The 23,330-nt window shown below is 43.8% G+C and overlaps 1 protein-coding gene across 1 annotated transcript; it reads right to left on the bottom strand.

Moving 5' to 3' along the window:
* Positions 1-746: 746 nt before the first annotated feature.
* Positions 747-22,576, bottom strand: flnbb (filamin B b; the record flags this gene model as incomplete). Its single annotated transcript, XM_083641277.1, has 31 exons — positions 747-934; positions 2,222-2,374; positions 2,500-2,703; positions 2,782-2,964; positions 3,101-3,274; positions 3,369-3,497; positions 4,350-4,449; positions 4,846-5,090; positions 5,189-5,390; positions 5,513-5,666; positions 6,785-6,908; positions 7,086-7,252; positions 8,232-8,355; positions 8,453-8,599; positions 9,802-9,968; positions 11,156-11,279; positions 11,382-11,614; positions 12,827-12,953; positions 14,010-14,177; positions 14,261-14,419; positions 14,740-15,346; positions 17,082-17,225; positions 17,499-17,612; positions 18,706-18,899; positions 19,046-19,182; positions 19,296-19,419; positions 19,588-19,725; positions 20,387-20,504; positions 21,286-21,383; positions 21,732-21,971; positions 22,234-22,576. The coding sequence occupies 31 exons, from the start codon at positions 22,574-22,576 to the stop codon at positions 747-749; spliced, it is 5,529 nt and encodes a 1,842-aa protein (XP_083497403.1).
* Between the last annotated feature and the right edge of the window lie 754 nt (positions 22,577-23,330).

Genomic DNA, 23,330 nt, shown 5'->3' with positions numbered 1-23,330 from the left:
ATATTCAACTTCTCTTCCTCTCTGAGTGATGATGAAATTGGTCCAAATGGTCCTTGTAGAGACAGAGCAGTGGTCCAGCCTGGCACATTAGGTTTGCTGTGGATGAGCTCATTGATTACTTATCACTGGGGAAACCAGGCCACTTCATTATTCGGTCAACCTTTTAAAGTGAACGTACAGGCCAGACTGGGTCATGTCAAAGCTCCCAACAGCCAAACACTGACAACATTTCATAAAACCTTTTCATACGATTTATTACTGTCACCAACAATTATTGAATATATGAAACGTATTTAATATACTGTAGTAACAAAGCATTTGACACATTTTTGTTGTTGTTGAAAACAAGTAATTGTGTTTAAATACATAACAAGGAAAAAATAAGCGCAAACCTTTTTGAATGCTTTCTACCCTCCCGCCCCAAAACACCACCAATATCCCCCTAGCCACTAGATCCTACCCACTCTCTAGTCTAGCACCTCCCTATCCCTATGGCCCCTTTCCCCCTCCCCCCAACACCACCCCTATCCCTCTAGCCACCATGTCCCCGGGGGGACCGCTGGTCCAGCGCCGCGGTAAAAAGCAGATTATTCGTATAACATTATGTGATAACGATTGTGAATTACACTCAATTTCAAAAGTAGCCTACGACAAAATACAACAGCAGCAACTAGCAAGTCAAGTCAGGAGAGGGATTACAATAATTGTACAGATTTCTACACAGACAGCAGCCAGTGTCGCAGCCTTTATGGAACAAAGACATGGAAAGGAGATCCAGGAATATGCTCCTCTCCCCACTTCACTGCCAGGATATAGCTGCCTTTCTCCTGGACCACATAGTTGATATCATAGTGGTTGTTGCCAAGGTGGTTGATTGACACCTGCTCACAAGGGACCGTAAGTCCGTGCATACCCACCAGCAGGAGGTTTGTGCCTGGAGAGAGAAATCATATAAGTTACAAAATGAGAGGTGTAACGGGTTCATGTAACAAGGAAAATTGCAGTGCTAAAATGGCAAGTTGCTTCATTTTCAGAAGTCACCAAAAATAACATTGTGTTCACCAGCTTGGCTGCAGTCCACAGTGAAGCAGTTTGTCAACCCCATGAAGGCTGTTTGCAGGCCTTGGCCGCTGCTGGCAACCTTGGCGGCATCAGACTGGAAGCAGGGCCATGGAGGACTAACTCTGCTGATATCTTCTGCTGACATGTTCAGTCCACTCATATGATGATCTGTGGTCATGGAAGATAGTGATACTGTAGTTTCTGAAGATAAACGATTGGCAGCGCATATTCTCCTGGCCCAAGGCCAAAATAAATATACCACCATGAAAAAAAAAACTTTATCAATGTAGTTGTATTTTGCAGGATAAATCAGTGCATACATCCATACAGTATAGTCTTGAAGATGTCTGATGCCATAGATCAGTTATTCCAAACCTGTGGGCTAGGGCCCACTGGTGGGCCGCAAAGGTATGGCAAGTGTGCCGCCAAATCATTTGCAAAACATTACAATCCTTGTGTGTGTGTGTGGGGGGGGGGTATATATTATATATTATTATTACATATGAGAACGCATTTCTCCAATGTTGAATAATACCATTATTTAATTTGTAATCAATTATTCACTAATTAGCCTATTGCAGACAGCCCCTCACTTTTAGTTTCTGATTTCTGTGTGGTGCTGATGAAACAGCTCCTTTTATTGTTAAAATAAAAAGTGTTCTGAGAACGCGTTATTTGGCCTCTGTACTGTTTATGGTCGGACGTTGGGCCGCGGACCTTTTTGAAATTTTCAAGTGGGCCATGAGTTGGAAAAGGTTAGGAACCGCTGCTCTAGATGTTCGATCAGATGTGGTGGAGGCTGAGATAGAGGGCAGTTTTACCCGTTTTTTGGGGGTTGATCCCACATGTTTTCGCCACACTGGCGGCTCCCTGGCGATGAGTTGTGCTCTCTGTCACATGGTCACTTTCTGTCACCAGCACTGAGAAAGGGCTCCCTGATGGGGTCAAAGGCACAGCTGAAGCATAGTTTTTAATAAAAACTGTTTGAGGAATTGAGAATGTTAGATGAGATATAATTATCTCAGGCCTGCCTTTTATCTGACATGCCATTCAGTTGACACACGTATCCAACACCTCATACCTTTAGTGTATTATGGTTTTAAAAACAATCCTTTAATCTGAATGTTAGCGTCTAACCACAGGCCTGTAGAGGACCTACCTGGCACATGTTCCTCTGTAAATTTGACAGAAACTGTGTATGTTCCCGCCTCTGTTGGGCAGAAAGACACACCACAGGTTCCATCCTCCAACTCCTCTGTCTGGATCTCCACATGACTGGGCCCTTCAACAGCCAAACTCAGACCGCCATAACCTGCTCAGGATGCAAGAAGTCAGTTGTCAGTACTTTTTCAGGCATCACTTTTTCAGGCATCATAACTCAAAAGCAGTACAGTATTGATTGTACAGTAGGACCAAAAAAAAATCATAGAAACGTGCCTGCCTCTCGTGTGTCCACCACAAAATCTGACGTCTCACATGTGAGTCCTTTTGCTAGCCCCGGACCAAACACTTTGACCCGACTGGCATCTCCAATCTCTAACCGACCGATGGTGAGAGGAATGGGACTATTGGCCACATGATCGCCGTTCTTCAAGACACTCACAAGATGTTCTCCAACCTCTTCGGGAATGAAGGAAATACCTACACAGCAAGAGAGAAGGTTAAATGTGATCTTCTAATATGAAGATCCAGTGATAGATGTAGGCTTTGTATTGTCACCTATGTGTCTATCCGGCTGCCTCTTGAGCAGGCAGGACACGTCCCGTCTGGAGGGGGACGTGACGCTAACACTGAGCAGGCTGACATCTTCCTCTGTGATGTCCAAGGTGAAGTCCGCTCCTTTGCCAAACCTCACCTGGGACCTCAGCTGGGGCGGGTCAAGTTGAGCCTCAGTACTTGGTCCTAAGGTCACAAAGCTGAAGTCAACCATTAGCAGAGGAAAAGTTTGTTCCAATAAACAACCTACTAAACAACGCTTAGAGCTTAGAGCCAGTGGTAATCCTGTGCATCGTGATGAACCAATGCGTGATGTACATACCAGCTATCTTTGCAGTGAAAGGACTGCCTGTAATATCCTCATCCTTGTAGCGGACAAAGACATCGTAGGCTCCAGGCACAGTGGGGAGATAAGTGACAGTGCAGGTACCATCTCTGTTGTTCAAGCACTGGATTTCAGCTTTACACGGACCCTCAACAGCTATATCCAAGTCACCTGATTAATGATCCAGACGTAATGTGTTATTTTGGCGTGTTTTTTTTTCTCAGCTTCAGTGTAGCTTAAGGGGTCCTCAGTGAGATTCTCTTACCCTGTAATAAGACTTTGTTGAAGATTGTGAAGGCTGCTATGTCATTGGAAGTGCCATAGACAAGACCTGGACCATGGGCCATCAGCTCCCTCTTGCTAGTGCTGTTCACATAAAACTGGAGAGGGCTTTCTGAAACAGGGACATTAAATAGAACATAGAAAATAACAGAACACCACTCAAAACATACAACAACAAAAAAATCAGATTTTTTATCCCATTTTTATCCCCCGTTAGTGCTAATTTTAATTTATTTATCCTGGTTGCTGCTCCACCCTCTGCCAATCTGAGGAGAGCTGAAACTGGCTCCATGCTTCCTCCGAGACATGGGCAGTTAGCCAACCGCTTCTTTTCACCCGACAGGGGAAGCTTCACCGGTAGGACATAGCACGTGGGAGGATCGCGCTATTCCAACGAGTTCCCCTCCCTCCGAACAGGCGCCCCTAACGACCAGAGGAGGCACCACATCAGCGACCAGGATATTGCATGTTTTGGTGAAGGGGTTCCTATATGAAGGAAACCCCCAGGGGGCACGGGGAGAACATGCAAACTCCACACAGAAAGGCCCTTTTGACCACCCCACTCGGGCGGCGGGCACTCGAGGACATGCGGACGGGCACGAAATTCCTTCAGCGCTCACAGCGTCCCAGGTGGGAATCGAACCCAGGACTTTCTAGCTGTGAGGCGACAGCGCTTATCACTGCACCACCATGCCCACCATGTTTTTTTTGCAGGTTTACCTGAGACAGTGGTACCATTCACTTTGATGTGTATTTGATGCAAGCCTTCCTCTGTGGGTTCATAGGTCAAAGAGGCCGTTCCGTCTCGGTTATCAGTCACTTCAGCTTGTGCTCTACCCCCCGATGGCATGTGGACTTCTCCTAAAAAAAATACAGTTTGAGACCCCCGAAACCAATCCAAGATGTACAGACCAATAAAGAAACAAAAAGCGCTTGATATGCTTACTTTAGTTCAATTTCTCACCTGTAATTTCTCCATCATCCAAGCCCAGAACGACATGAAATATCGCCAGGCCGTTATGTTGGTCCACACTTCTTCGGGGAATGTAAAATCCATGCTTCATCTACAAAACGAGAGTGATTGGGAAGTTTAGATGTAGGTGACAGAGGATGGTAAAAAGAAAATCTCCCTAGATACTGTAACACATCCAAAATGAAATATTATAGGTAGAATTCACAGTCTTAAATGCTGTGAAAGTGTGTTCATACCACAGGCTGGAAACCATCTCCAGATGAAGCTTCACGACTAGACTTGGACACCTGACAATCACGGCTCATTTCAAAACTGTCATCTTGTGCCTTCATCCACATAAAAAGCCAAAGATACAGTATCAATCAACCTGACAAAAGATATCTAGCATGAAGTGTAAAAAAAATAAAAAATAAAACTCTTGTATATTGGTATGTTTTACAAATATTGGAAACTTGTCCTTGATTGAGAGAAGGGACAACCAACATACATCTCTCCCCATGACCTCAAAGGGCCAATTGAACAGACTCTCCCCTCCGAAGCTCGCTGATATGATGTATCTCCCTGGCTGAGTGGTTGTGTAGCAGATCTCATAGGTCCCATCCTCCCTCTCGGTGACGTCCGCCTCCACCTCAGTCCCGTCCGGGGTCAGAACAACACAGGAGACCTTACCCGTGCCTGCAGACTGAGTGTTCACCACAAAGACAATCTCCTCCCCTGCACCAACAACGGAGGCTAATTCAGGACCTTGGGGACAAATGAAGAAACAGTTGAGTTGGTTTAATGGTTTTGAGTGTTTTAAAGGTTTTGAGCGCTTGACGATAACGCCTCACACACACACACACCTGTAACAATGCACTTGTTGGCGTCTCCTGTTGCAATAGCCATAACGTGGTAGGGCGATGTAGGAATCTCATCTCCGCTGTATTCAATAGTAATCTTGTAGTCTCCCACTTTGTTGGGCACATAGGACACGTCGTAGGTGCCATCGCCGTTATCATGGATTCGGGGTCTTTTTGATCTTCCCTCCGGATCCTGAGGTGAAACTGACGTTACTGAAAGTAACACGGGATGGGGAGGGGGGCGGGGGAAACAGACGATCCAATCGGAATCGAGGAATGCGAACGTCGGAACAGACAACCTACAAAATAACTCACAACGATCTCCACTGACAGCTGACCTTCCCCTGCCTCAGCGGCATCGACAGTGAAGTGCGCAGGCAAGCTGGCAGGAAGACCCGGCAGCAGCCCGGGACCGCTGACCCGGACTTTATGGGCGTCATGCCTCGACAGCACATGCAATCGAAAGGGACTGCAAGACAAGAAAAGTGAACAGGATATGTGTTAACCTGACTCCGCCAGATGGGGCGGTAGGTTGTGAAACAAATGTGAAGCAACCTACATCCATCTGGCAGCGTCAGGTTAGATATGTGTGATGAAGGCTCTAAAGTGTCATGTTTCAAATTATATCTCAATTAATATATATACATCTCATTAAAAAGAATATATCTCAATTTATATATATATATACAGATCCTTTCCAAAAAAGAATTAATATCAAAACAAGTTAGTTTTTTCCATAATTCCTTTCAAAAAGTGAAACTTTCATAGATTATAGATTCATTACACACAAAGTGAAATATTTCTAGCCTTTATTTGTTTCATTTTTCATAATTTTGGCCTACAGCTCCAGAAAACCCCCAATAGATCTATTTCAAGAAATTAGAATAGTGTGAAGAAAATCAGCAGTTACTTCTCAGTTATCTTATGACTGACTTCAGCCTCAGTCCACTCCCTCTGAATCTCCGCCAAATTTTTGAATCGTCTTTGCTGAAGCCCACGGTCATCCATGGTATTTCCATGATATTCATTTTTTTTAAAGGATCTGTACATTCATTCTCACCAGCAATACTCGTCTTCGTCTGCATATTTGACCACAAGCGAATGACATCCATCCATAGCAGGTGACCATGCCACAGAGTATTTCCCATCTCCACAGTCTTTCACCTCTATGAGTTCAACCTTTCCTAAACGGTTTCAATAGCAAAACTTGAAGTTAAATATACACCAGTAAGTTTTATGTTGCAATGTGGATAGCTGATGCAAGCCATTACCATTTGGCATCACCATAGCCACAGACTCTGGAGCCTCTCCTGTCTTGCTACAGTCAATAGTGAAGGTCTGAGGGACTCTAGCACAAGGTCTAGACTCCGAACCTATTTGCTTACAGGTATCACTGCTGGGTAGAACATGAAAGTTGTAAGGGCTGTAGGGACGACAAAAAAAAAAGATAGTATATTAGTGGAGACCAAATTAAACTATTATAACATAATGGCTATATATAATATAATATAATAAGCTGTTACTTAGGCGATAATTAAGATGGATTTTTTATTATAACATAATGGCTACTTTGAGTCAAAGGTGTACCTGCAAAACTCCTCTTCGTCGACATATTTGACCAGCAGAGAGTGTGCACCCTCCCCAGAGGGAGAGTAGCTCACTGAGTATGTCCTGTCTCCATTGTCTGTCACCTCAACCAGCTCCATCGTACCTGAATCATTTAGCACGAGTGAAATATGAACATGATGTAAAAGCTGTCAAAGCACAACACAGCAACACAATCAACTGTTGTCTCCATATATGACTTGGGTCAAAACAACACAGATATAGTAAACCTATTGAATGGATCAATGAAGAAAATTGAATCTAAATGACATGTAACCCTCACCACTTGGAGTCATCACAGCGACAGACTCTGGGACCTCTCCTGTCTTGCTGCAGGCAATAGTGAAGGTCTGAGGAAACTTGGCACAAAGTCCTCCTGATGCCAACCCCGGACTGGACACTTTCAGCTTCTTATCATCGTTGGTGGGCAACACTTGGAAGCTGGATAAACTGAGATAAGGTAATGAACCCATCATTTGAAGCAAGTGGAAGCTTTGCAATAAATCATCAAATTGCTAAAAGATATACATTATAAAAACAACATTTCTATACATGATTGTAAATAATATGAATACATACCTGCTGAAGTCATCTTCTTCCGTTTTTTTAATTATGATCGAATGAGCACCAGCCATAGAAGGGTCATACGCCACAGAATAGGCCCCATTCCCAACGTTTGTCACTTTCAAAAGCTCCATTTGACCTGAATAGTATTATGGGTCATTAACTGTGTGAAAATCATGATTTCAAGTGACATCAAAAGACATGATGTTGACCCTCTGATTAAAAATGATTAAAACCAAGAAATCCACCGCTTACCACTGGGTGTCATAACAGCCACGGCCTGCGGGGCGTCTCCAGTCTTGCTGCAGTCAATAGTGAAGGTCTGGGCGATTTGGGCGCAGACTCCTGATTCCAGTCCCGGCACTGAAACGTTCATCTTTCTACTGGAATCACTCGGCAACGTTTGAGAGCAGTGAGAGCTGAAGAAAATAATACCAGTTAACAGTTCAAAGTCTCGTTTAAGTGCAGATATGTACATTCAAATTGGACAATCCACCTACTCAATTTTCTTTAAATTAAGATGAAGACATTTACCTGCAAAACTCCTCTTCATCAGTATATTTGAACTCAATGTCAATGTCCATTACCTCAACAAGCGCCATCTTACCTGGTTCAACAATACAAATGCTAAACATGAACATTTACAAGTCATAACTACAGTTTACAAATAGATCAAATCATATACAAAAAAAACATATTACCGTTTGAGACTTTGACACCAAAGCCTGACTCCATTTCTTTCTTATTGGCGTCATTGGTGGGCAGAACATGGAAGTTGTAGGGACTGTAGGAAAATAAGCTGTTACTTAGGCGATAATTAAGATGGATTTTATTGGGATTCAACGTAATCTAACATGCCACTCACCTGCAAAACTCATCTCTGCCACCATATTTCACCACCAGAGAGTGAGCACCTTCCATATGAGGTGAGTAGGCCACTGAGAAGGTCCCATGACCGTTATCTGTCACTTCCACAAGCTCCATCGTACCTGGGTGAAGAAAACGCACGATGACAGAAATGGATACTAAAACACCTTCAGGGTCGTTGAAAGCCGTTCACTTGACCCGTTCAAATACTATTCTTACCATTTGGTGTCATGACAGCCACAAACTCCAGTGGGTCTCCAGTCTTGCTACAGTCAATAGTGAAGTTCTGAGGAGCGTTCACATAAAGTCCTGACTCCAGTCCTGGAGCAGATACTTCCAGCCTGCTGGCATCATTGATGGGCAAGACTTCGAAGGTGGAAAGACTGAGAGGCAGTGGAAAAACACCATCATAACTCCCTTAGTTTAGGCTTAAGCTACTGACTGTGCATTTACCTTCTAGTTCAGTGTGCAATACATATGAATAAAAACAAATCTTACTTGCAAAAGTCCTCTTCATCACTGTATATCACCATAATAGAGTAAGCTCCCTCCATGACTGGACAGAAGGCGAGTGAATATGTGCCATCCCCATTGTCTGTTACATCCACAGGCTCCATTTTACCTGTTACACAGTGTTGTGAAATTTAACTATTAATCTAATTCACTTATAGACTGTAAAATTACAAGAGTTGTTCTTCCGCTATGCTGCATACTCACACTATTAGACAAATTCTTCGTATGTAATCTTGCATATTGTGGCAATAAAAGTGATTCTGATTCTCAATCTGTCTGGTTTCTGTTCCTGTTCTATAGCCTCTGACCTCATCATGAACTGTGCTGTTGTCCTGCCCTCTGTGCGTCATCGCGCCACACAAGAGACTAACAATCTCTTTCTCTTAAACAAGTGTATCCATGCAGCCTTCATGCTTGGTGCATCTCTTCCAAGCATGAGACCTTAAATCATCATAGTAAATATAGTCAAGTGAGCCCAACCTCTGACTCAAGATCTTTCACTTTACTTTGTTTTACATCAGATTCACCCTGATTCCTGGCCAGTTGTTTGGACTCAGAACATAGCTTAAAACCAGCAGAACACAGTCTAAACCGCCTTTCTTCACACCAAACTCCATTGAGTTTTAGGGTGATTTATGCTGAGGTTACCGCAGCACAAATCACAATAGCTTGGAATGCAGCAACATAACACAGTGTTAAGCATTGCATTAAAAACAGCTTAAACATTGCATCTTTTAGGAAGAGTAAAAACATCATTGCCTCTTTCAGTCTTAGAAATTATTCAACCAGAAGAACACATTTAATGAGTGTTCTCACATATCAACTCATGTGTTCTCTTTAAAGTTTCATCTTTATCTTGTTCAGGAATGTCAAGGTTAGACTTCCCTCCCCTGCCAGAGCACAGTTTCAGCCCGGTGCAGGATTCCAAAATAATATAAGATCATACTTACAGTTTTGCCGCTGGTTAGTTGTTTTCACTTACTGGTAACTCGAAAATACTAACAGCTCACCAATATTTCAGATCACAAATGAAAACTGATTTTAAGCATGCATACCACTGGGAGTCTTAAGAGCTGCAGACTGCGGGGGGGTGTCTCCGGTCTTGCTATGGCCAATAGTGAAGGTCTGAGGCATTTGGGCGCAGACTCCTGAATCTAGTCCCGGTACTGAAACTTTCATCTTCTTACTAGGATCACTTGGTAACACTTGAAACAGGTAAGGGCTGAAACAAACATGAGATTAGACAAGAATTACATAAAAAATTATGCAAATCCCCAAACTCCAAAATCTGTATAGGAAAAATACATTAACCGATATATAAATTATTAGTTCAATATTTGCCTGCAAAACTCCTCTTCGTCAGCACATTTGACCACCAGATGGTGTGCACCCTCCACAGAGGGAGAGTAAACCACAGAGTATGTCCCGTCTCCATTGTCTGTCACCTCAACCAGCTCCATGTGGCCTGGATGAGTCAAACAAACTATGAGGACACTCTCGTGAAAATATGAAGACATACTGATGTTATGATGTCTCTTACCGCTTGGTGTTAGAACAGCCACAGACTCCGGAGTCTCTCCAGTTTCACTGCAGTCAATAGTGAAGGTCTGAGGAGCTTTGGCACAAAGTCCTGAGTCCAGTCCTGGACCAGAAACTTTCAGCATTTTGCCATCGTTGGCATGCAGCACATGGAATTTGGATAAACTGAAAGGCAACACTTTGCATTGATTATGATGATGATAACGGTTTCCCAAATGTACATTTTATAGACTGGAAGAGCCATGATACTCATAGTATAAAAATGCTAAACATTTCCCTCAATCCCTCAATCATAGAGAGAATATATTTATGTTGCATTTCTTAATTGAGAGTCATATTCTATCTATTTTGCCTTCCAAATTAAGAACATTAAGCTGCGTTATTTTCGTTTTTTTTTTTTTTTGTCTGAGCCTACCTGGCAGGGTTATCGTCATCAGCGTATCTCACTGCCAAACGGTGAGCACCCTGCGTAGAAGGAGAGTAGGGTGCCGAGTATGTTCCGGCTCTACTGTCGGCTATATCAACAATACTGACATTACCTGTTGACATTCAAGAACAAAAACAGCATACAGTATTATACTACACAGATGTCTCTTATTTCTGTGAAATACAGTGAGAAGTTAAATAGCTGACCACTAGGTGTCAGGATAGCAACAGACTCTGGGGCCTTTCCATCCTTTCCACAGCCAGTGATGGAAGTGTGGGGGATTTCCGTGGAGACTCCTGATCCCAGTGGCACTGATACTTTCATCTTTTTACTGGAATCACTTGGCAACACCTGGAACTGGTAAGGGCTGAAACAAAATAAATAAATAAATACAAATCCCAATCAAAAACTAATAAACATTTTTTTTTTTTTATAGATTCTACCTCTGAAACTCCTCTTCATCAGCATATTTGACCACCAGATGGTGAGCACCTTTCACAGAGGGAGAGTAAATCACTGAGTATGTCCCATCTCCATTGTCTGTCACCTCAACCAGCTCCATGCCACCTGTTTGGAGCAAAGAAACAATGTGCAAAAAGAAAGAACCCCCCCCCCCCACACACAAACAAAACATATTTAACAGCTTTCATTTTTTTACATCATTCTCACCACTTGGTGTCATGACAGCCACAGACTCTGGGGCTTCTCCAGTCTTGCTGCAGTCAATAGTGAAAGACTGAGGAACCTTAACAAAAAGTCCTGACTCCAGTCCTCCTAACTCCAGTCCTGACTCCAGTCCTCCTAACTCCAGTCCTGACTCCAGTCCTCCTAACTCCAGTCCTGAACCAGAGACCTTCGGCTTGTTGGCATCAATGGCGGGCAGGACTTGGAAGTTGGAGAGACTGAAAGACAGTGAAAGAACACCATTATAACTCCCTTAGTTTAGGGTTAAGTCACTGACCATAACAGTAACAGTAATAGTAACACCATTTTAATAACATTAACTTGACTAACACATTAAACATGTCGCTACAAATTAAGCTGCGTTGAAAGTGGTTATGAGCCATACTTGCTAAACTCTTCTTCATCAGTATATTTGACATTCAGAGAGTGAGTACCCTCCGCAGAAGGGGAGTACGCCACTGAATATGTCCCATCTCCATTGTCAGTTACTTTAACGATCTCCATAGTGCCTGTGGATCAGATGGGATCAGATAATTTGTCAGCTGACTTCAGATCATTTCATACACAGCTGGAAATTGCACGTCAGTCAAGAAAATAAATAACATATAAAATAATAAAAAATAAATATAATAATAAATAAATAACTTGCCACTGGGTGTCCTAACAGCCACAGACTGCGGGGCGACTCCAGTCTTGCTGCAGCCAATAGTGAAGGTTTGAGGGATTTGGGCGCGGACTCCTGATTCCAGTCCCGGTACTGAAACTTTCACCTTCACACTGGAATCACTTGGTAACACAGATACCATGATGATAACGAGGATAACACACAAAAATGACATTCAGAATAAACACTTTACAGTCAAGTAAAAATAAAGATTCATAAACTAAACTACTAACAAACTAAATAAACTAAATAACATACAGGTAAAGCTCCTGAAATGGTTCAAACTTTGAAAGAGGAAAAAAGAAAGAAGTTGAAATCTACCCGACACATTCATCTCTGTCAGAGGTCGGTGAGTTTGTCCCGACTCTGTTGTTTGTCACTTCAACCAGCTCCGTGTTACCTGAATGAGGTCACAGGGCAGTTAACTAAACTACTGATACAATGCAAATAAAACCACCAATGAGGAAATAACTATGTGTAATAATATCCCCACAAATTAATAATAATATTACCATTTGGTGTTATAACAGACACAGACTCTGTGGCACGTCCCGGCTCCATTCCTGGACCAGAAGAAACTTTCAGCCCGTCGGCATTAGAAACTTGGAAGTTTAAGGGCCTGCATGAATCAATGCAAACATCAATCATTAAGTGAAAAAAGAAACAAATGAGCGAGTAAATAAATATCTACAACAAATATATTGCAACAATTGTTTATGGTATGTGTTACCCTTATGGAATCTACCATTAGCCCTCTTATTCTCACCTACACAACTCCTCTCCATCATCATATTTGACCACCAGATGGTGAGCAGCACCTTCCACGGTGGGACAGTAAGCCACTGAGTACGTCCCGTCTCCATTGTCTGTCACCTCAACCAGCTCCATGTCACCTGACCATTCAAAACACGTTTACATCACATTCCATTACCTTCTGAATGTTGAAATAGTACAAAACAGAACTCAAATCTATAAGGTACTGTAACATGATAATACCCTACCGTTGGGTGTCTTAACTGCCACAGACTCTGGGACTCTCCCTGTCTTGGAACAGTCTATAGTGAAAGTCTGGGGAACTTTGGCACAAAGTCCTGGACCACACACTTTCTGTTTGTTGGCATCATCATCATTGGGAGAGCAGGGTGCTGAGGAAGTCCCATCTGTGTTGTCTGTCGCATCAGCAGAGTCTATTATTTCACCTGGTCAGATCAACAACATATGAAAATGATCTCTTAGTTAAACGTAAAAGAGAAAGAGTGAAATTGGATAGTTTGATGAACGATGTCTGATGGAGCTTCTCCTGTCTTACAGCCTCGAACCAAACTCTGTGGGATTTGGGCACCACCTCCTCCTGATTGCAGTCCTGGTTCTGATGCTTTCGACTTGGTCCATTTATTTGGCAGCACTCGAAAGGCAAATGGGCTTTGAGAAAGATAAGAGATAGGTGAAATAAATTCATGGTACTAAATTGTAGCAGAACCAGGTCAGTCTCCACAGACCAGACCCTTGCTTTTACACAGACAAAAATTGACCAATCACCTTTAAGGCCACAAAATTGTCAATTTGACACTGGCCAAAGCAAGATGCAGAAATACCCTCTACTCCAGGCTGAATACCTTTACATCATTCCATAATTACTGTACAATATATACACGCTACAGGATTACACAACTACCAATGATACTTCTCTGATTTGTTGAACCCCAAATTATTTTTGACATAAATGACACGATGTTACCTGGAAAATGCCTCTTCTTCTGCATAATTGACCACCAGAGAGTGATCACCCTCCATAGAAGGACAGTAAGCCAAAGCGTACGTTCCATCCCCAACGTCTTTCACTTCCACAAGCTCTATCTTTCCTTCAAAAATATATTATCACCACAATGAGTTGAGCCACAACAATGAACTACTTAGAAAATATCTTCGTGTGGAGTGCTTTGACTTACCACTGGGTGTCATCACAGCCACAGTCTGTGGGGAGATACCAGTCTTACTACAGTCAATCGTGAAGGTCTGAGGGATTTGGCTGCAGACTCCTGCCTGCAGTCCTGGACCAGAGATTTGGACGTGGCTTTGATCAGAGACCTCCTTCACGGACACTTTGAAAGGGCTTCCTTGATGAAGAGGAGGAATCACACTTGACTCACATTGAATCCACTATCTCAGATGATGAAGAACGGAATCTTGAAAGCCTCACCTTCAATGTGTTCCCCTCCAGAGGTGATGTTGACCTGATAGAGTCCTGGGGCACTGGGGGTGTACTGCACATCATAGCAGCCATCATTGTAGTCCGTGCAGGACACTTTGGCATCCGATGGTCCCTCCACAGTGACATCTACGCCTCCTGCTCTGTCACCTCTGTGTAAGAATAGTTTGAAACTCATTCATTTTGTTTCCCTTACAGCTGAGGTGAAACATGGAAGGCCTGTCTGTCTTACCTCGTTGTGATGGTAAAATGATTTCTCTCCCCTGTTAGTCCCTGAAGGAGTCCAGTCCCACTGGCAAAGATCGACAACGCTTTCTGTTCTCCTTCAAAACCATTCTCTGCTTCTCCTGCATACATGCCATTCAAAGCAATATCAGCATACCGTGGATGATCCAAGCTCCTCAAATAAAACGTCAACATCTGAACTGTAGCATTACTGCATTATGTGGCCATGAGACACACTCCCTTACCTCCACCTGTTCCATCATCATCTCCACTGCCGCAGAGTTTCACCTGGCTGGTAGAAACGACAGGATCCACCGTCACCTCAGCGGGAAGGTTAGCGAGCACTTTGCCTCCGTACTTCAGTCGGAGTGTGTAGACGCCAGCGGTGAGCGGCACGTAGACAACTGTGCAGGTGCCATCTTTGTTCTTCTGAACCTCCGCCTTGGCCGTTTGTCCGGTCTCAGACACCGCCTCCACCGACAGCTCCCCGAACCCGGCCGAGCCACAGTCGATGTTCACGACGCAAGGCTCCCCGACTTTGCCCCTCTTGGTCCCGGGCCCGGATACGACCACCTTGGCGGGATCGAAGGGCATCTGGATGTCGGCGTGGAACGGGGAGCCTGGGATGTGTGCTCCCTGGAAGACGATGTTAATCAGGTGTTCTCCATTTGACGCTGGTAGGTATGTCACTGTGCAGCTACCGTCCTGGTTATCAGAGCAGCGTAATTTGGCAGGGCTGGGACCGTCCACTGTCACAGAGAGCGGACCGGCGCCGGAGTCGTTTGTGTCGATGGTGAAGTCGGCGAGGGTCCCAACAAATCCTCCTTCTAGACCCGGCCCGTAAGCTGTGACCTGAGCAGAGAGCACTGATCAAAACTGAAGATAGATTATTCTACACTGTATGTGTGTGTGTGTGTGTGTGTGTGTGTGTGTGTGTGTGTGTGTGTGTGTGTGTGTGTGTGTGTGTGTGTGTGTGTGTGTGTGTGTGTGTGTGTGTGTGTGTGTGTGTGTGTGTGTGTGTGTGTGTGTGTGTGTGTGTGTGTGGAGCTATTGTCATACCTTGTTGGCATCAGCTGGCACATTTCCGGGACTGGTGACATTCAAATCAAGCTTGAACAAAGAATTAGGGCTTTCGCTCAAGCTGCTACCCTCTCCTACGACATGATGAAGCATAGTCGTGGGAAATAGTAAGTCTTTAGAATCTCTTCATGTTACAGCAAAACATCAAAACAACAGGATTCTGTCTGTGCGTTTGGCAACAACCAGGCTGATGTCCTCTTCTCTACATTGTCTATGGTGCATGTTGTAAAGCAAGGATACTCAACTTGCTCTCCCCGGGGGCCACTTTCGTGAAATGATAGGAGGCCAGGGGCCAGTTAATAAACAAACAATATACATTTTTCTGTAGCGGATTGTAGGTTTTTGGGGTGTCAGCGGGAGTTTAGTCTGACAATGTTGTGCACACCGGATAGTTAGTTAGGTTAAGTACATGCATAAGTGACCGGGTAGCGAGCAGATGGCGGTATTTGACAATTTAGCTGGAGCTCAGTCAAACTTTATTTCACGTTAGTTTTTATTGTGAATTCGATTCTAATTCACAATGAAAACTAATGTGAAATTATTAGAAAATGCGGTCGGGGGGGCCACTCTGCACCGTCGCGGGCCGCATCTGGCCCCCGGGCCGCAAGTTGAGTATCACTGCTGTAAAGTCTACATGTTGTAAAGTCTACAAGATGCACCATAGTAGTGGGATGAGATTGTATGGTTCAAACAGTACTACAGATACCCACAGCATTCAAAAGAGTATATTTTCCTTCTCTCATATTATCTGTCCATCACAATGACAACTGATGCTTTATGAGTAGACTGATCACGTGAAGATCCACCTCACCGTTGTGATCGGACCCTTGAGACTTGATGTTTGAGGTGTTGCGTGAAGGCTCAAATGTAATTTTTCCAGGGCTTACCTAGAGCAAAAAGAAGACCTTTTAAACCAATAACTACCTGCATACTGTAGCCGCCTACGTATGAATGTATTTAAAGTGGTAGTCCTCAAAATCTTCTATATTATTCTATATCAATATTTTACGTTATCTTTCGTGTTATGTGGCCATCACTGTTGTGTTTTTGCTTTGAACATCTGGTGCAAACAGTGTGGCCATTTCTGTGAATAATGTTTCTATGGATTTAGACTTTTTGCAGCTACTGGTCCTTCCTTTGCCTGTTCAACCATGTTGGCTATTGCTGCTCATGTTGACCTGACAATTTGTCTTCTATTTATTCCAAACAAACTGTTGTTGCTGCTGCTGGAAATTGATTTTTTCCCCCTGGGAAAGACCCACCCTACGCCAGGTCCTGAGTGTTTTCAGCAGCAAATGTAAAAGCGTCCATGAACTGGCTATAGGTCCAGTCGATATTGTGTTACAGTATATCAGTTTACAATAGCAAGTAGTAAAAGTGACATATTTATATAAAAATGCTGTGGATTATTACTATTATTAAAGAGCTAGGTCAAAATCAAAAAGGCCCCTGTTTTGAAAACACTATGCAGAATGTGTCTAGATAAATGTGTGAGGTGATGACTCACTCTGAAGGGGCTTCCAGGCACACCGACCCCTCCCCAGGTTACAAAGACGGTGTGTTTGACCAGAGAGGTGGGTGTGTAGAAACAGCTGTACAGGCCAGGCTGTTTACACTTCACATCCACACTGACAGGCTTCCCCTCCAAGCTCTATGGGTTACAGAGTAGGATGCTATACAGTACAACACTTCACAAAATCCAATATAACACAATAATTATATTATAACGATGAATTATGTTGGAAGGTGCCTGATATTTGTCTCATTACTTCTGTACATTCTTTGTCCATGTGCTTCACCGAGGCAGTTCAGTGTGTGTGTGTGTGTGTGTGTGTGTGTGTGTGTGTGTGTGTGCGTGCGTGCGTGTGTGTGTGTGTGTGTGTGTGTGTGTGTGTGTGTGTGTGTGTGTGCACGTTAATTTTACCTGTGCCTGGATGCCCAGTGATCCATCTCCAGCAAACCTGGCATCTACTGTGAACTCCATCAACCTGTTTAAAATGAAGCCATCCTGATTCTCTCCCATTCCAAAGACTTTCACCTAAAACACAATAAAAAAATCAATCAATCTTAAGCATCAAATTCAAAGTAATTCAAAGTATATATATATATATATATATATATATATATATATATATATATATATATATATATATATATATATATATATATATATATATATATTCAATTTCTATTCTTGCACCATTATAAAGTCAAGTACTTGACTATTTGTACTTGTACTTGACATATTTTCAAGGATTTCAAGGAGCCATGGGCACCCTGATAAATTAACTGAGGGTATGTACTAAAATCCATTCATATTATGTCATGGGGCAGTTTTAATACAGATTTGTGTAAACAAATGTATCTTCAAGCCAGAGATAAGGAAGCCTAGATCCTTGTCTCTGATGCTATCAGGCAGCACTTCCTGGAGCTGCTCCCCTGACTCTGTCTGTCTACACTGTGACAGCAGCAAAGAGACTGACTCTGTCTGTCTACACTGTGACAGCAGCAAAGAGACTGACTCTGTCTGTCTACACTGTGACAGCAGCAAAGAGACTGACTCTGTCTGTCTACACTGTGACAGCAGCAAAGGCCAGTTTCTGCTTCAGGACTGTTGAACAGCTACTGACTGAAATGTGTTTACATACACAAGCTCAAATACACATCCTTTGAGTCTGCATAGTCAGCTTAGCTCCCCATACATTGTGTATCAGTGTAGCACCAGCACTAGAAATGATCATTTTGGTTTTACAGATTTAGTTTGAGTGTATCAACCAAATATGTGTTGATCTGTAAATGTCTACATGATCACTGCAGTAACCTATTTCAATTGTTATAGATGTTCACATTAAACAGGGATATCTTAATCAGAATGTGAATTAGGAGTAGCCTATATAAAGGCCAAGATTACACTTTAAATACAATCCACCACTGTTTAGAGCTGCCACTCTGCTGCAGCCCTGCCTGGTCCACCACAGTTTAGAGCTGCCACTCTGCTGCAGCCCTGCCTGGTCCACCACAGTTTAGAGCTGCCACTCTGCTGCAGCCCTGCCCGGTCCACCACAGATGACCTACATGCAAAATAGAGCAGAATAAATGGACATAGCCACGGTGCAGAGGCGCCGACTCGCCTTGTGTGGGCAGCATTTCTTCTTATTTGGGCTTATATAGGACACGAAGGGACTGTCCTCAATCTCCTCGTCGTCACACGTCACATGCACGGCGTATTCCCCAGGTTTTGTTGGCCAGAACCTCACGTCACATGACCCGTCGTCGTGGTCATCACATTCGATCCGAGCCTGGGAGGGGCCCTCGATGGCAAAGCCTGCAGAACAGAAATGACAATTGCCGATCCTGCTATCACCTCCTCCTGTCTCCTTCCAAGTCCAGTGTTTTGTGGACTGTATGCCTTGTAACCTATCCAAATGATTTGAACAATGATCTCGCCATTCAACATTCTGTGTCTCCTACCCAGCATCCCTGCACTCGCGCCGACAGCTTCCACTACAAAGTCAGCTGACCGATCCACAGCGCCGTGGTGCAGTCCTGGACCCCACGCCCGGATCATCTGAGGGCCCGCTTTTGGACCGACCCCAACCTCAAATGGGCTGTCGACAAACACAAAAAGGAAACTGTGTTCATCTAGACCATTTTGAATTAGTAAAGACACTACCAAATGTACAGTCACACATATTGGAATACGACCAGGCTATCTGCTCACCTCTTGAAGATGTGCTCCCCTCCCCATGTGATCGAGATGATGTGGTTACCCACTGTGTTGGGTTCATACTGGAAATAAAAGTATTTGCTGTCCTCTTTATGTTTAGCAGGTACATCCAAGCCATCTGTGGAGAACAGACAAATAGTCACTAGGAAACATGCATAATAAGCAGTTATGATAAGCATAATTAGCAATATGCATTAGAGAAACAAAAACAGGGGGTCAATGAGGACAAACCAAGAGGAGAGATTGCTGTTGTGCCTCAATCAATCAAACAAACAAACAAACTCACCTGGTCCCTTGACTTGTACTTCCAGGTACCCGGGTCCAGCTTTGGACGTGTCTACTTTGAAGCACGCCACCTGGCCGACCCTCACCCCCGCAGGCTGCAGGCCCCGCCCACTGGCTCTGCACGCCTTCGCCTTTGACACTGAAACACAAAAGTTGATGGAGAAGATTTCAGCTCCACTCATGAAGCCTGCAACTATGAATTTCTCTATTTCTGTATTTCTGTCACGAGGCCGTCTCTTTGTAACTCTGAATATTTACAAAGATATGTTTGGCTACAATACATTTTCAAACTTTCCTGGACTCCTGGCTTTATTCGCTGGTTTCATATATTGGCTTGAAATGCTCTGGTTAATGCGGGAGAAGAAGGATGATTATTGATACAAATTCCATTCTACAACAAAAGTAATATAGCATATTCACAGACGTAGCTCAAAAAGGACATTGAGATGATTTTCAAGATAATTAACAGAGTCCTTTGATAATGTTAAGCTAAACATCAAGTGATATATGATGCACTATAATCACTGCTTTTATATTAAAGTGATCATCTGAAAGATTTTCCATGTAAATAAATGTTGCCGACTGAGTTAATATAATGGGCCTATATTGAGCCTATATGGCCCATTGATGGAAGCTTTTGCATTTTCATTAGTGTGTCATTCCACTATAAACGTCATTTAAAATTTGGAGATAACGAATCAATTATATAATTTCACCCTAACTTGGCACCATTGATTAGCACCCTGATTATGCAGAAAAACGGATTATGCAGTTTTTGCTTTGGGCCTACAGGCACACACCTGATTTGGGCTTGAGGGGTGCTCCAGGTTTCAGTTGGGCTTTGGGGAACATGGACAGGTAGGTCATGATGGACTGCTCATCCACACAGGGGTCGATGATCTCCTCTGGAGCTATAACCTTAAGGAAATGATGCAATTTGAAGGTCTCACACGTTACACAACAACGGACGTCTCATCCTGTCGAGAAAGGGCCTCCTCCTCCTCAAACTTCAGCGTTATCAAGGCTTCCGCTAAGTACTTCGCCCAAGAGTTTCTACCAAAGATCTTCCAGCCAGAGTTGACGTCACCACAGCAGCCACAATAACTGGGATGATCTAACATGATGTCATCGCCCTGCAAGGTTTAAGAGTAAACTTGTGATTGAGAATGGATACTGAGATGATGAGGTCAACTCCAAGTCCTTTTCCTAGGAGGCCTTTTTGTGATTATGTCATAACATCATCTTACAAAAGAGTAAAAGAAGGAAAACAGCTGGGTCTGATGCATAATTTGCACAGTAATACATCGAGTGTGTTGCCTTTCTTTGTGTATGGATTTTCAAGATTACTTTTAAACTATCGGTGCTTTATTAGATAGAACAGAGAAGACAGAATGAGAGAGACAGAAAAGAACAAGCATGGCCCAGTTTTAAACCCAAGAGGTCGGGAAGGCTGCTAGAGCAGTGGTTCTTAAAGGTTTTCACGTCAAGGACCCCCTAAAGTAAGTTTAATTAATTACACAGTCCCCCATTTGAAGAGATTTGTAAACCCATGACCAAAATAGTCATTGTGTTACTTATAGTGAAAATAAATTATTCCTTTTTTTCCTGGGGTTCCCCCCTGGCAAGGGCCCCTGTACTGGGGGTCCCCGGACACCACTTTAAGAACCACTGGTGAAAACTCAGCTGTCCTGGAACCAACCTGTGGCACTCCGAGCCACTCATCAGCCTGCTGCATGGCCTCTCTGGCGTTGTCCGCTCGCTGCACCTCGTCCCAGCTCTCCCAGTCTGGACACAGGCCTGCAGACAGAGGAACGTCACTGTTCAATCAGACTCTGTGTACAATACTTCTGGTGCTGAGTGTCTTTAGGGAATTTGAGAAGTAAGGCAAACGGCAGAAGAAACTGAACCTGATTTCAAAGTAGGTCCGTTATTAGATCAAATGAGGGGGAAAAAGGCAGTTCAAGGATAACATAGTTCTTGGTGGTCTGTTTATTCCTGACTCCCTCATCGTTAGGGTCGTCATTCAGGTCACCATTGTAAATAAGAATTTGTTCTTAATGACTTGCCTGGTTAAATAAAGGTTAAATAAAAATAAAAATAAAAGTTAGCTATGGCTGTGATAAAGTAGATCCAGTACGAGCTCACCTGGGGCCAGTCCATCTACCAAGGCTCCCAGTGCCTTGCCATCCATCCAGTCCTGGTTGAAGTTGGTGATGGGCAGTTCAGGCACTTTATCCTGAATCCAGCCCAGCAGCCGCAGCTCGGGCGTCTGTTTCTTGGCTTCTCCATCCTCCAGCAGGTGGGAGGAGATGGAGTAGTGTAGGATCAGAGTCCACACTAACCCCAGAATCAGCTTCATGTTGCCATCCACAATGGCCTTGCTATCTGCAGGCGCAACATCACCGAGAGAGTAGCAGTGATATTATAAGCACAGACATGTAAGCTCTAGTGATCCATAGTAAGAACATAATAGGAAATTGTTTAAATTAATATCAAACTGGACAATAATTCAACTCTATGGATTCCATGTCATTCCCTCAATATTATATTACAAGAGCACCTGAATCCTAGGACCATACAATGGAACTCTGGGTATTTTTCTAGAGCAAGATCAGCAGGTTTGGATTGTATGACCTCTTTGACTCACCTATGGACACCAGCTTAATCTTCTCCTGCTCCAGAAAGTCCAGGGCCACAGACACGTTGTCCAGTCTCAGCTGCCTGAAGGTGGGCCGTGTGTGGTATTTCCTGGGCATCCTCTTGTGGCTGAGCACCTCCAGGAGGGCGATGAGGGTCAGCCCGTCGTTTAGGTCAAACTGCAGGTCGCCGATGGCTCTGCCCACACAGCGCAGGTGCTCATTGCACCAGCGGGTGAAGGTGTTCTTCTGAATCTTCTTCCACGGCGCATCGTCAGCCAGGTTACACTCGGTGGCACATACGCCGTGTCCACCTGGGGAGAACTGCTTCTCCATGGAGAACATCCTAAGCATCGACCGGCCAGTTTAAAATGTGTTCTGCAGTACGGGGGAGCTTTTTAAAGGAGGGCGAAAAGGGGAATATGATAGTTCGAACCTCACAGCGTTTTGTTTTTTTTGCTGGAGGGGAGGGACAAAATATGTCCCTTCTCTGTTATCATTGCAAAGGCCCTTGATGATTATGGTTGCGCAAAACACACCAGGAGAACAGTGCCGCTGACATACTGTAGGTACCCAGTGTTGTCATTATCATATGGAGCCTTTCCGCAGAGAGAGCACATAAAAAAACGGGTTGCGATGACCTCACCAGTGAAGTCTTATGGGATAGAGGTCAGTAATACTATCCCCCGAGCCCCAGGAGTGAAGCTGATCCCCATCTGGGAGCGTCATGCCTAACCTCCAGCCCTGACTTCATCTCCTCACCCCCTGCCTGTGTTGACGTTATTCATTAGAGGACCCAGAGCGTGCTGTTATGCTGTAAAGCATATTCTTCTTCCGATGGCCTCTCAGTATGTAACTATGTTTCCTGTGCAGCAGGGAATGCACATGACTCATGCAGATGGATGGCATGACAACACTGAGAGGGGGGGGGAGGGTACAGCTAGAGAAATGAATAGAGAGGAAAAGTGACCGCCTACTTCCTGCTTCAGCACCGTACCAGAGATTTTCATCCGCCATTTATTTTCCCATAGATATTTCGTAAAATGCTCGTAAAAATAGTTGTACTTGTTCAAACCAAACGGTTCAGATATATTTAGAAAACAGGAGA

Source organism: Poromitra crassiceps (genome assembly GCF_964638095.1).
Source record: "Poromitra crassiceps genome assembly, chromosome: 8".
Lineage (NCBI taxonomy): Eukaryota > Metazoa > Chordata > Actinopteri > Beryciformes > Melamphaidae > Poromitra > Poromitra crassiceps.
Note: the sequence above shows the minus strand (reverse complement) of the source record. Positions and strands in the feature narration are given on the sequence as shown.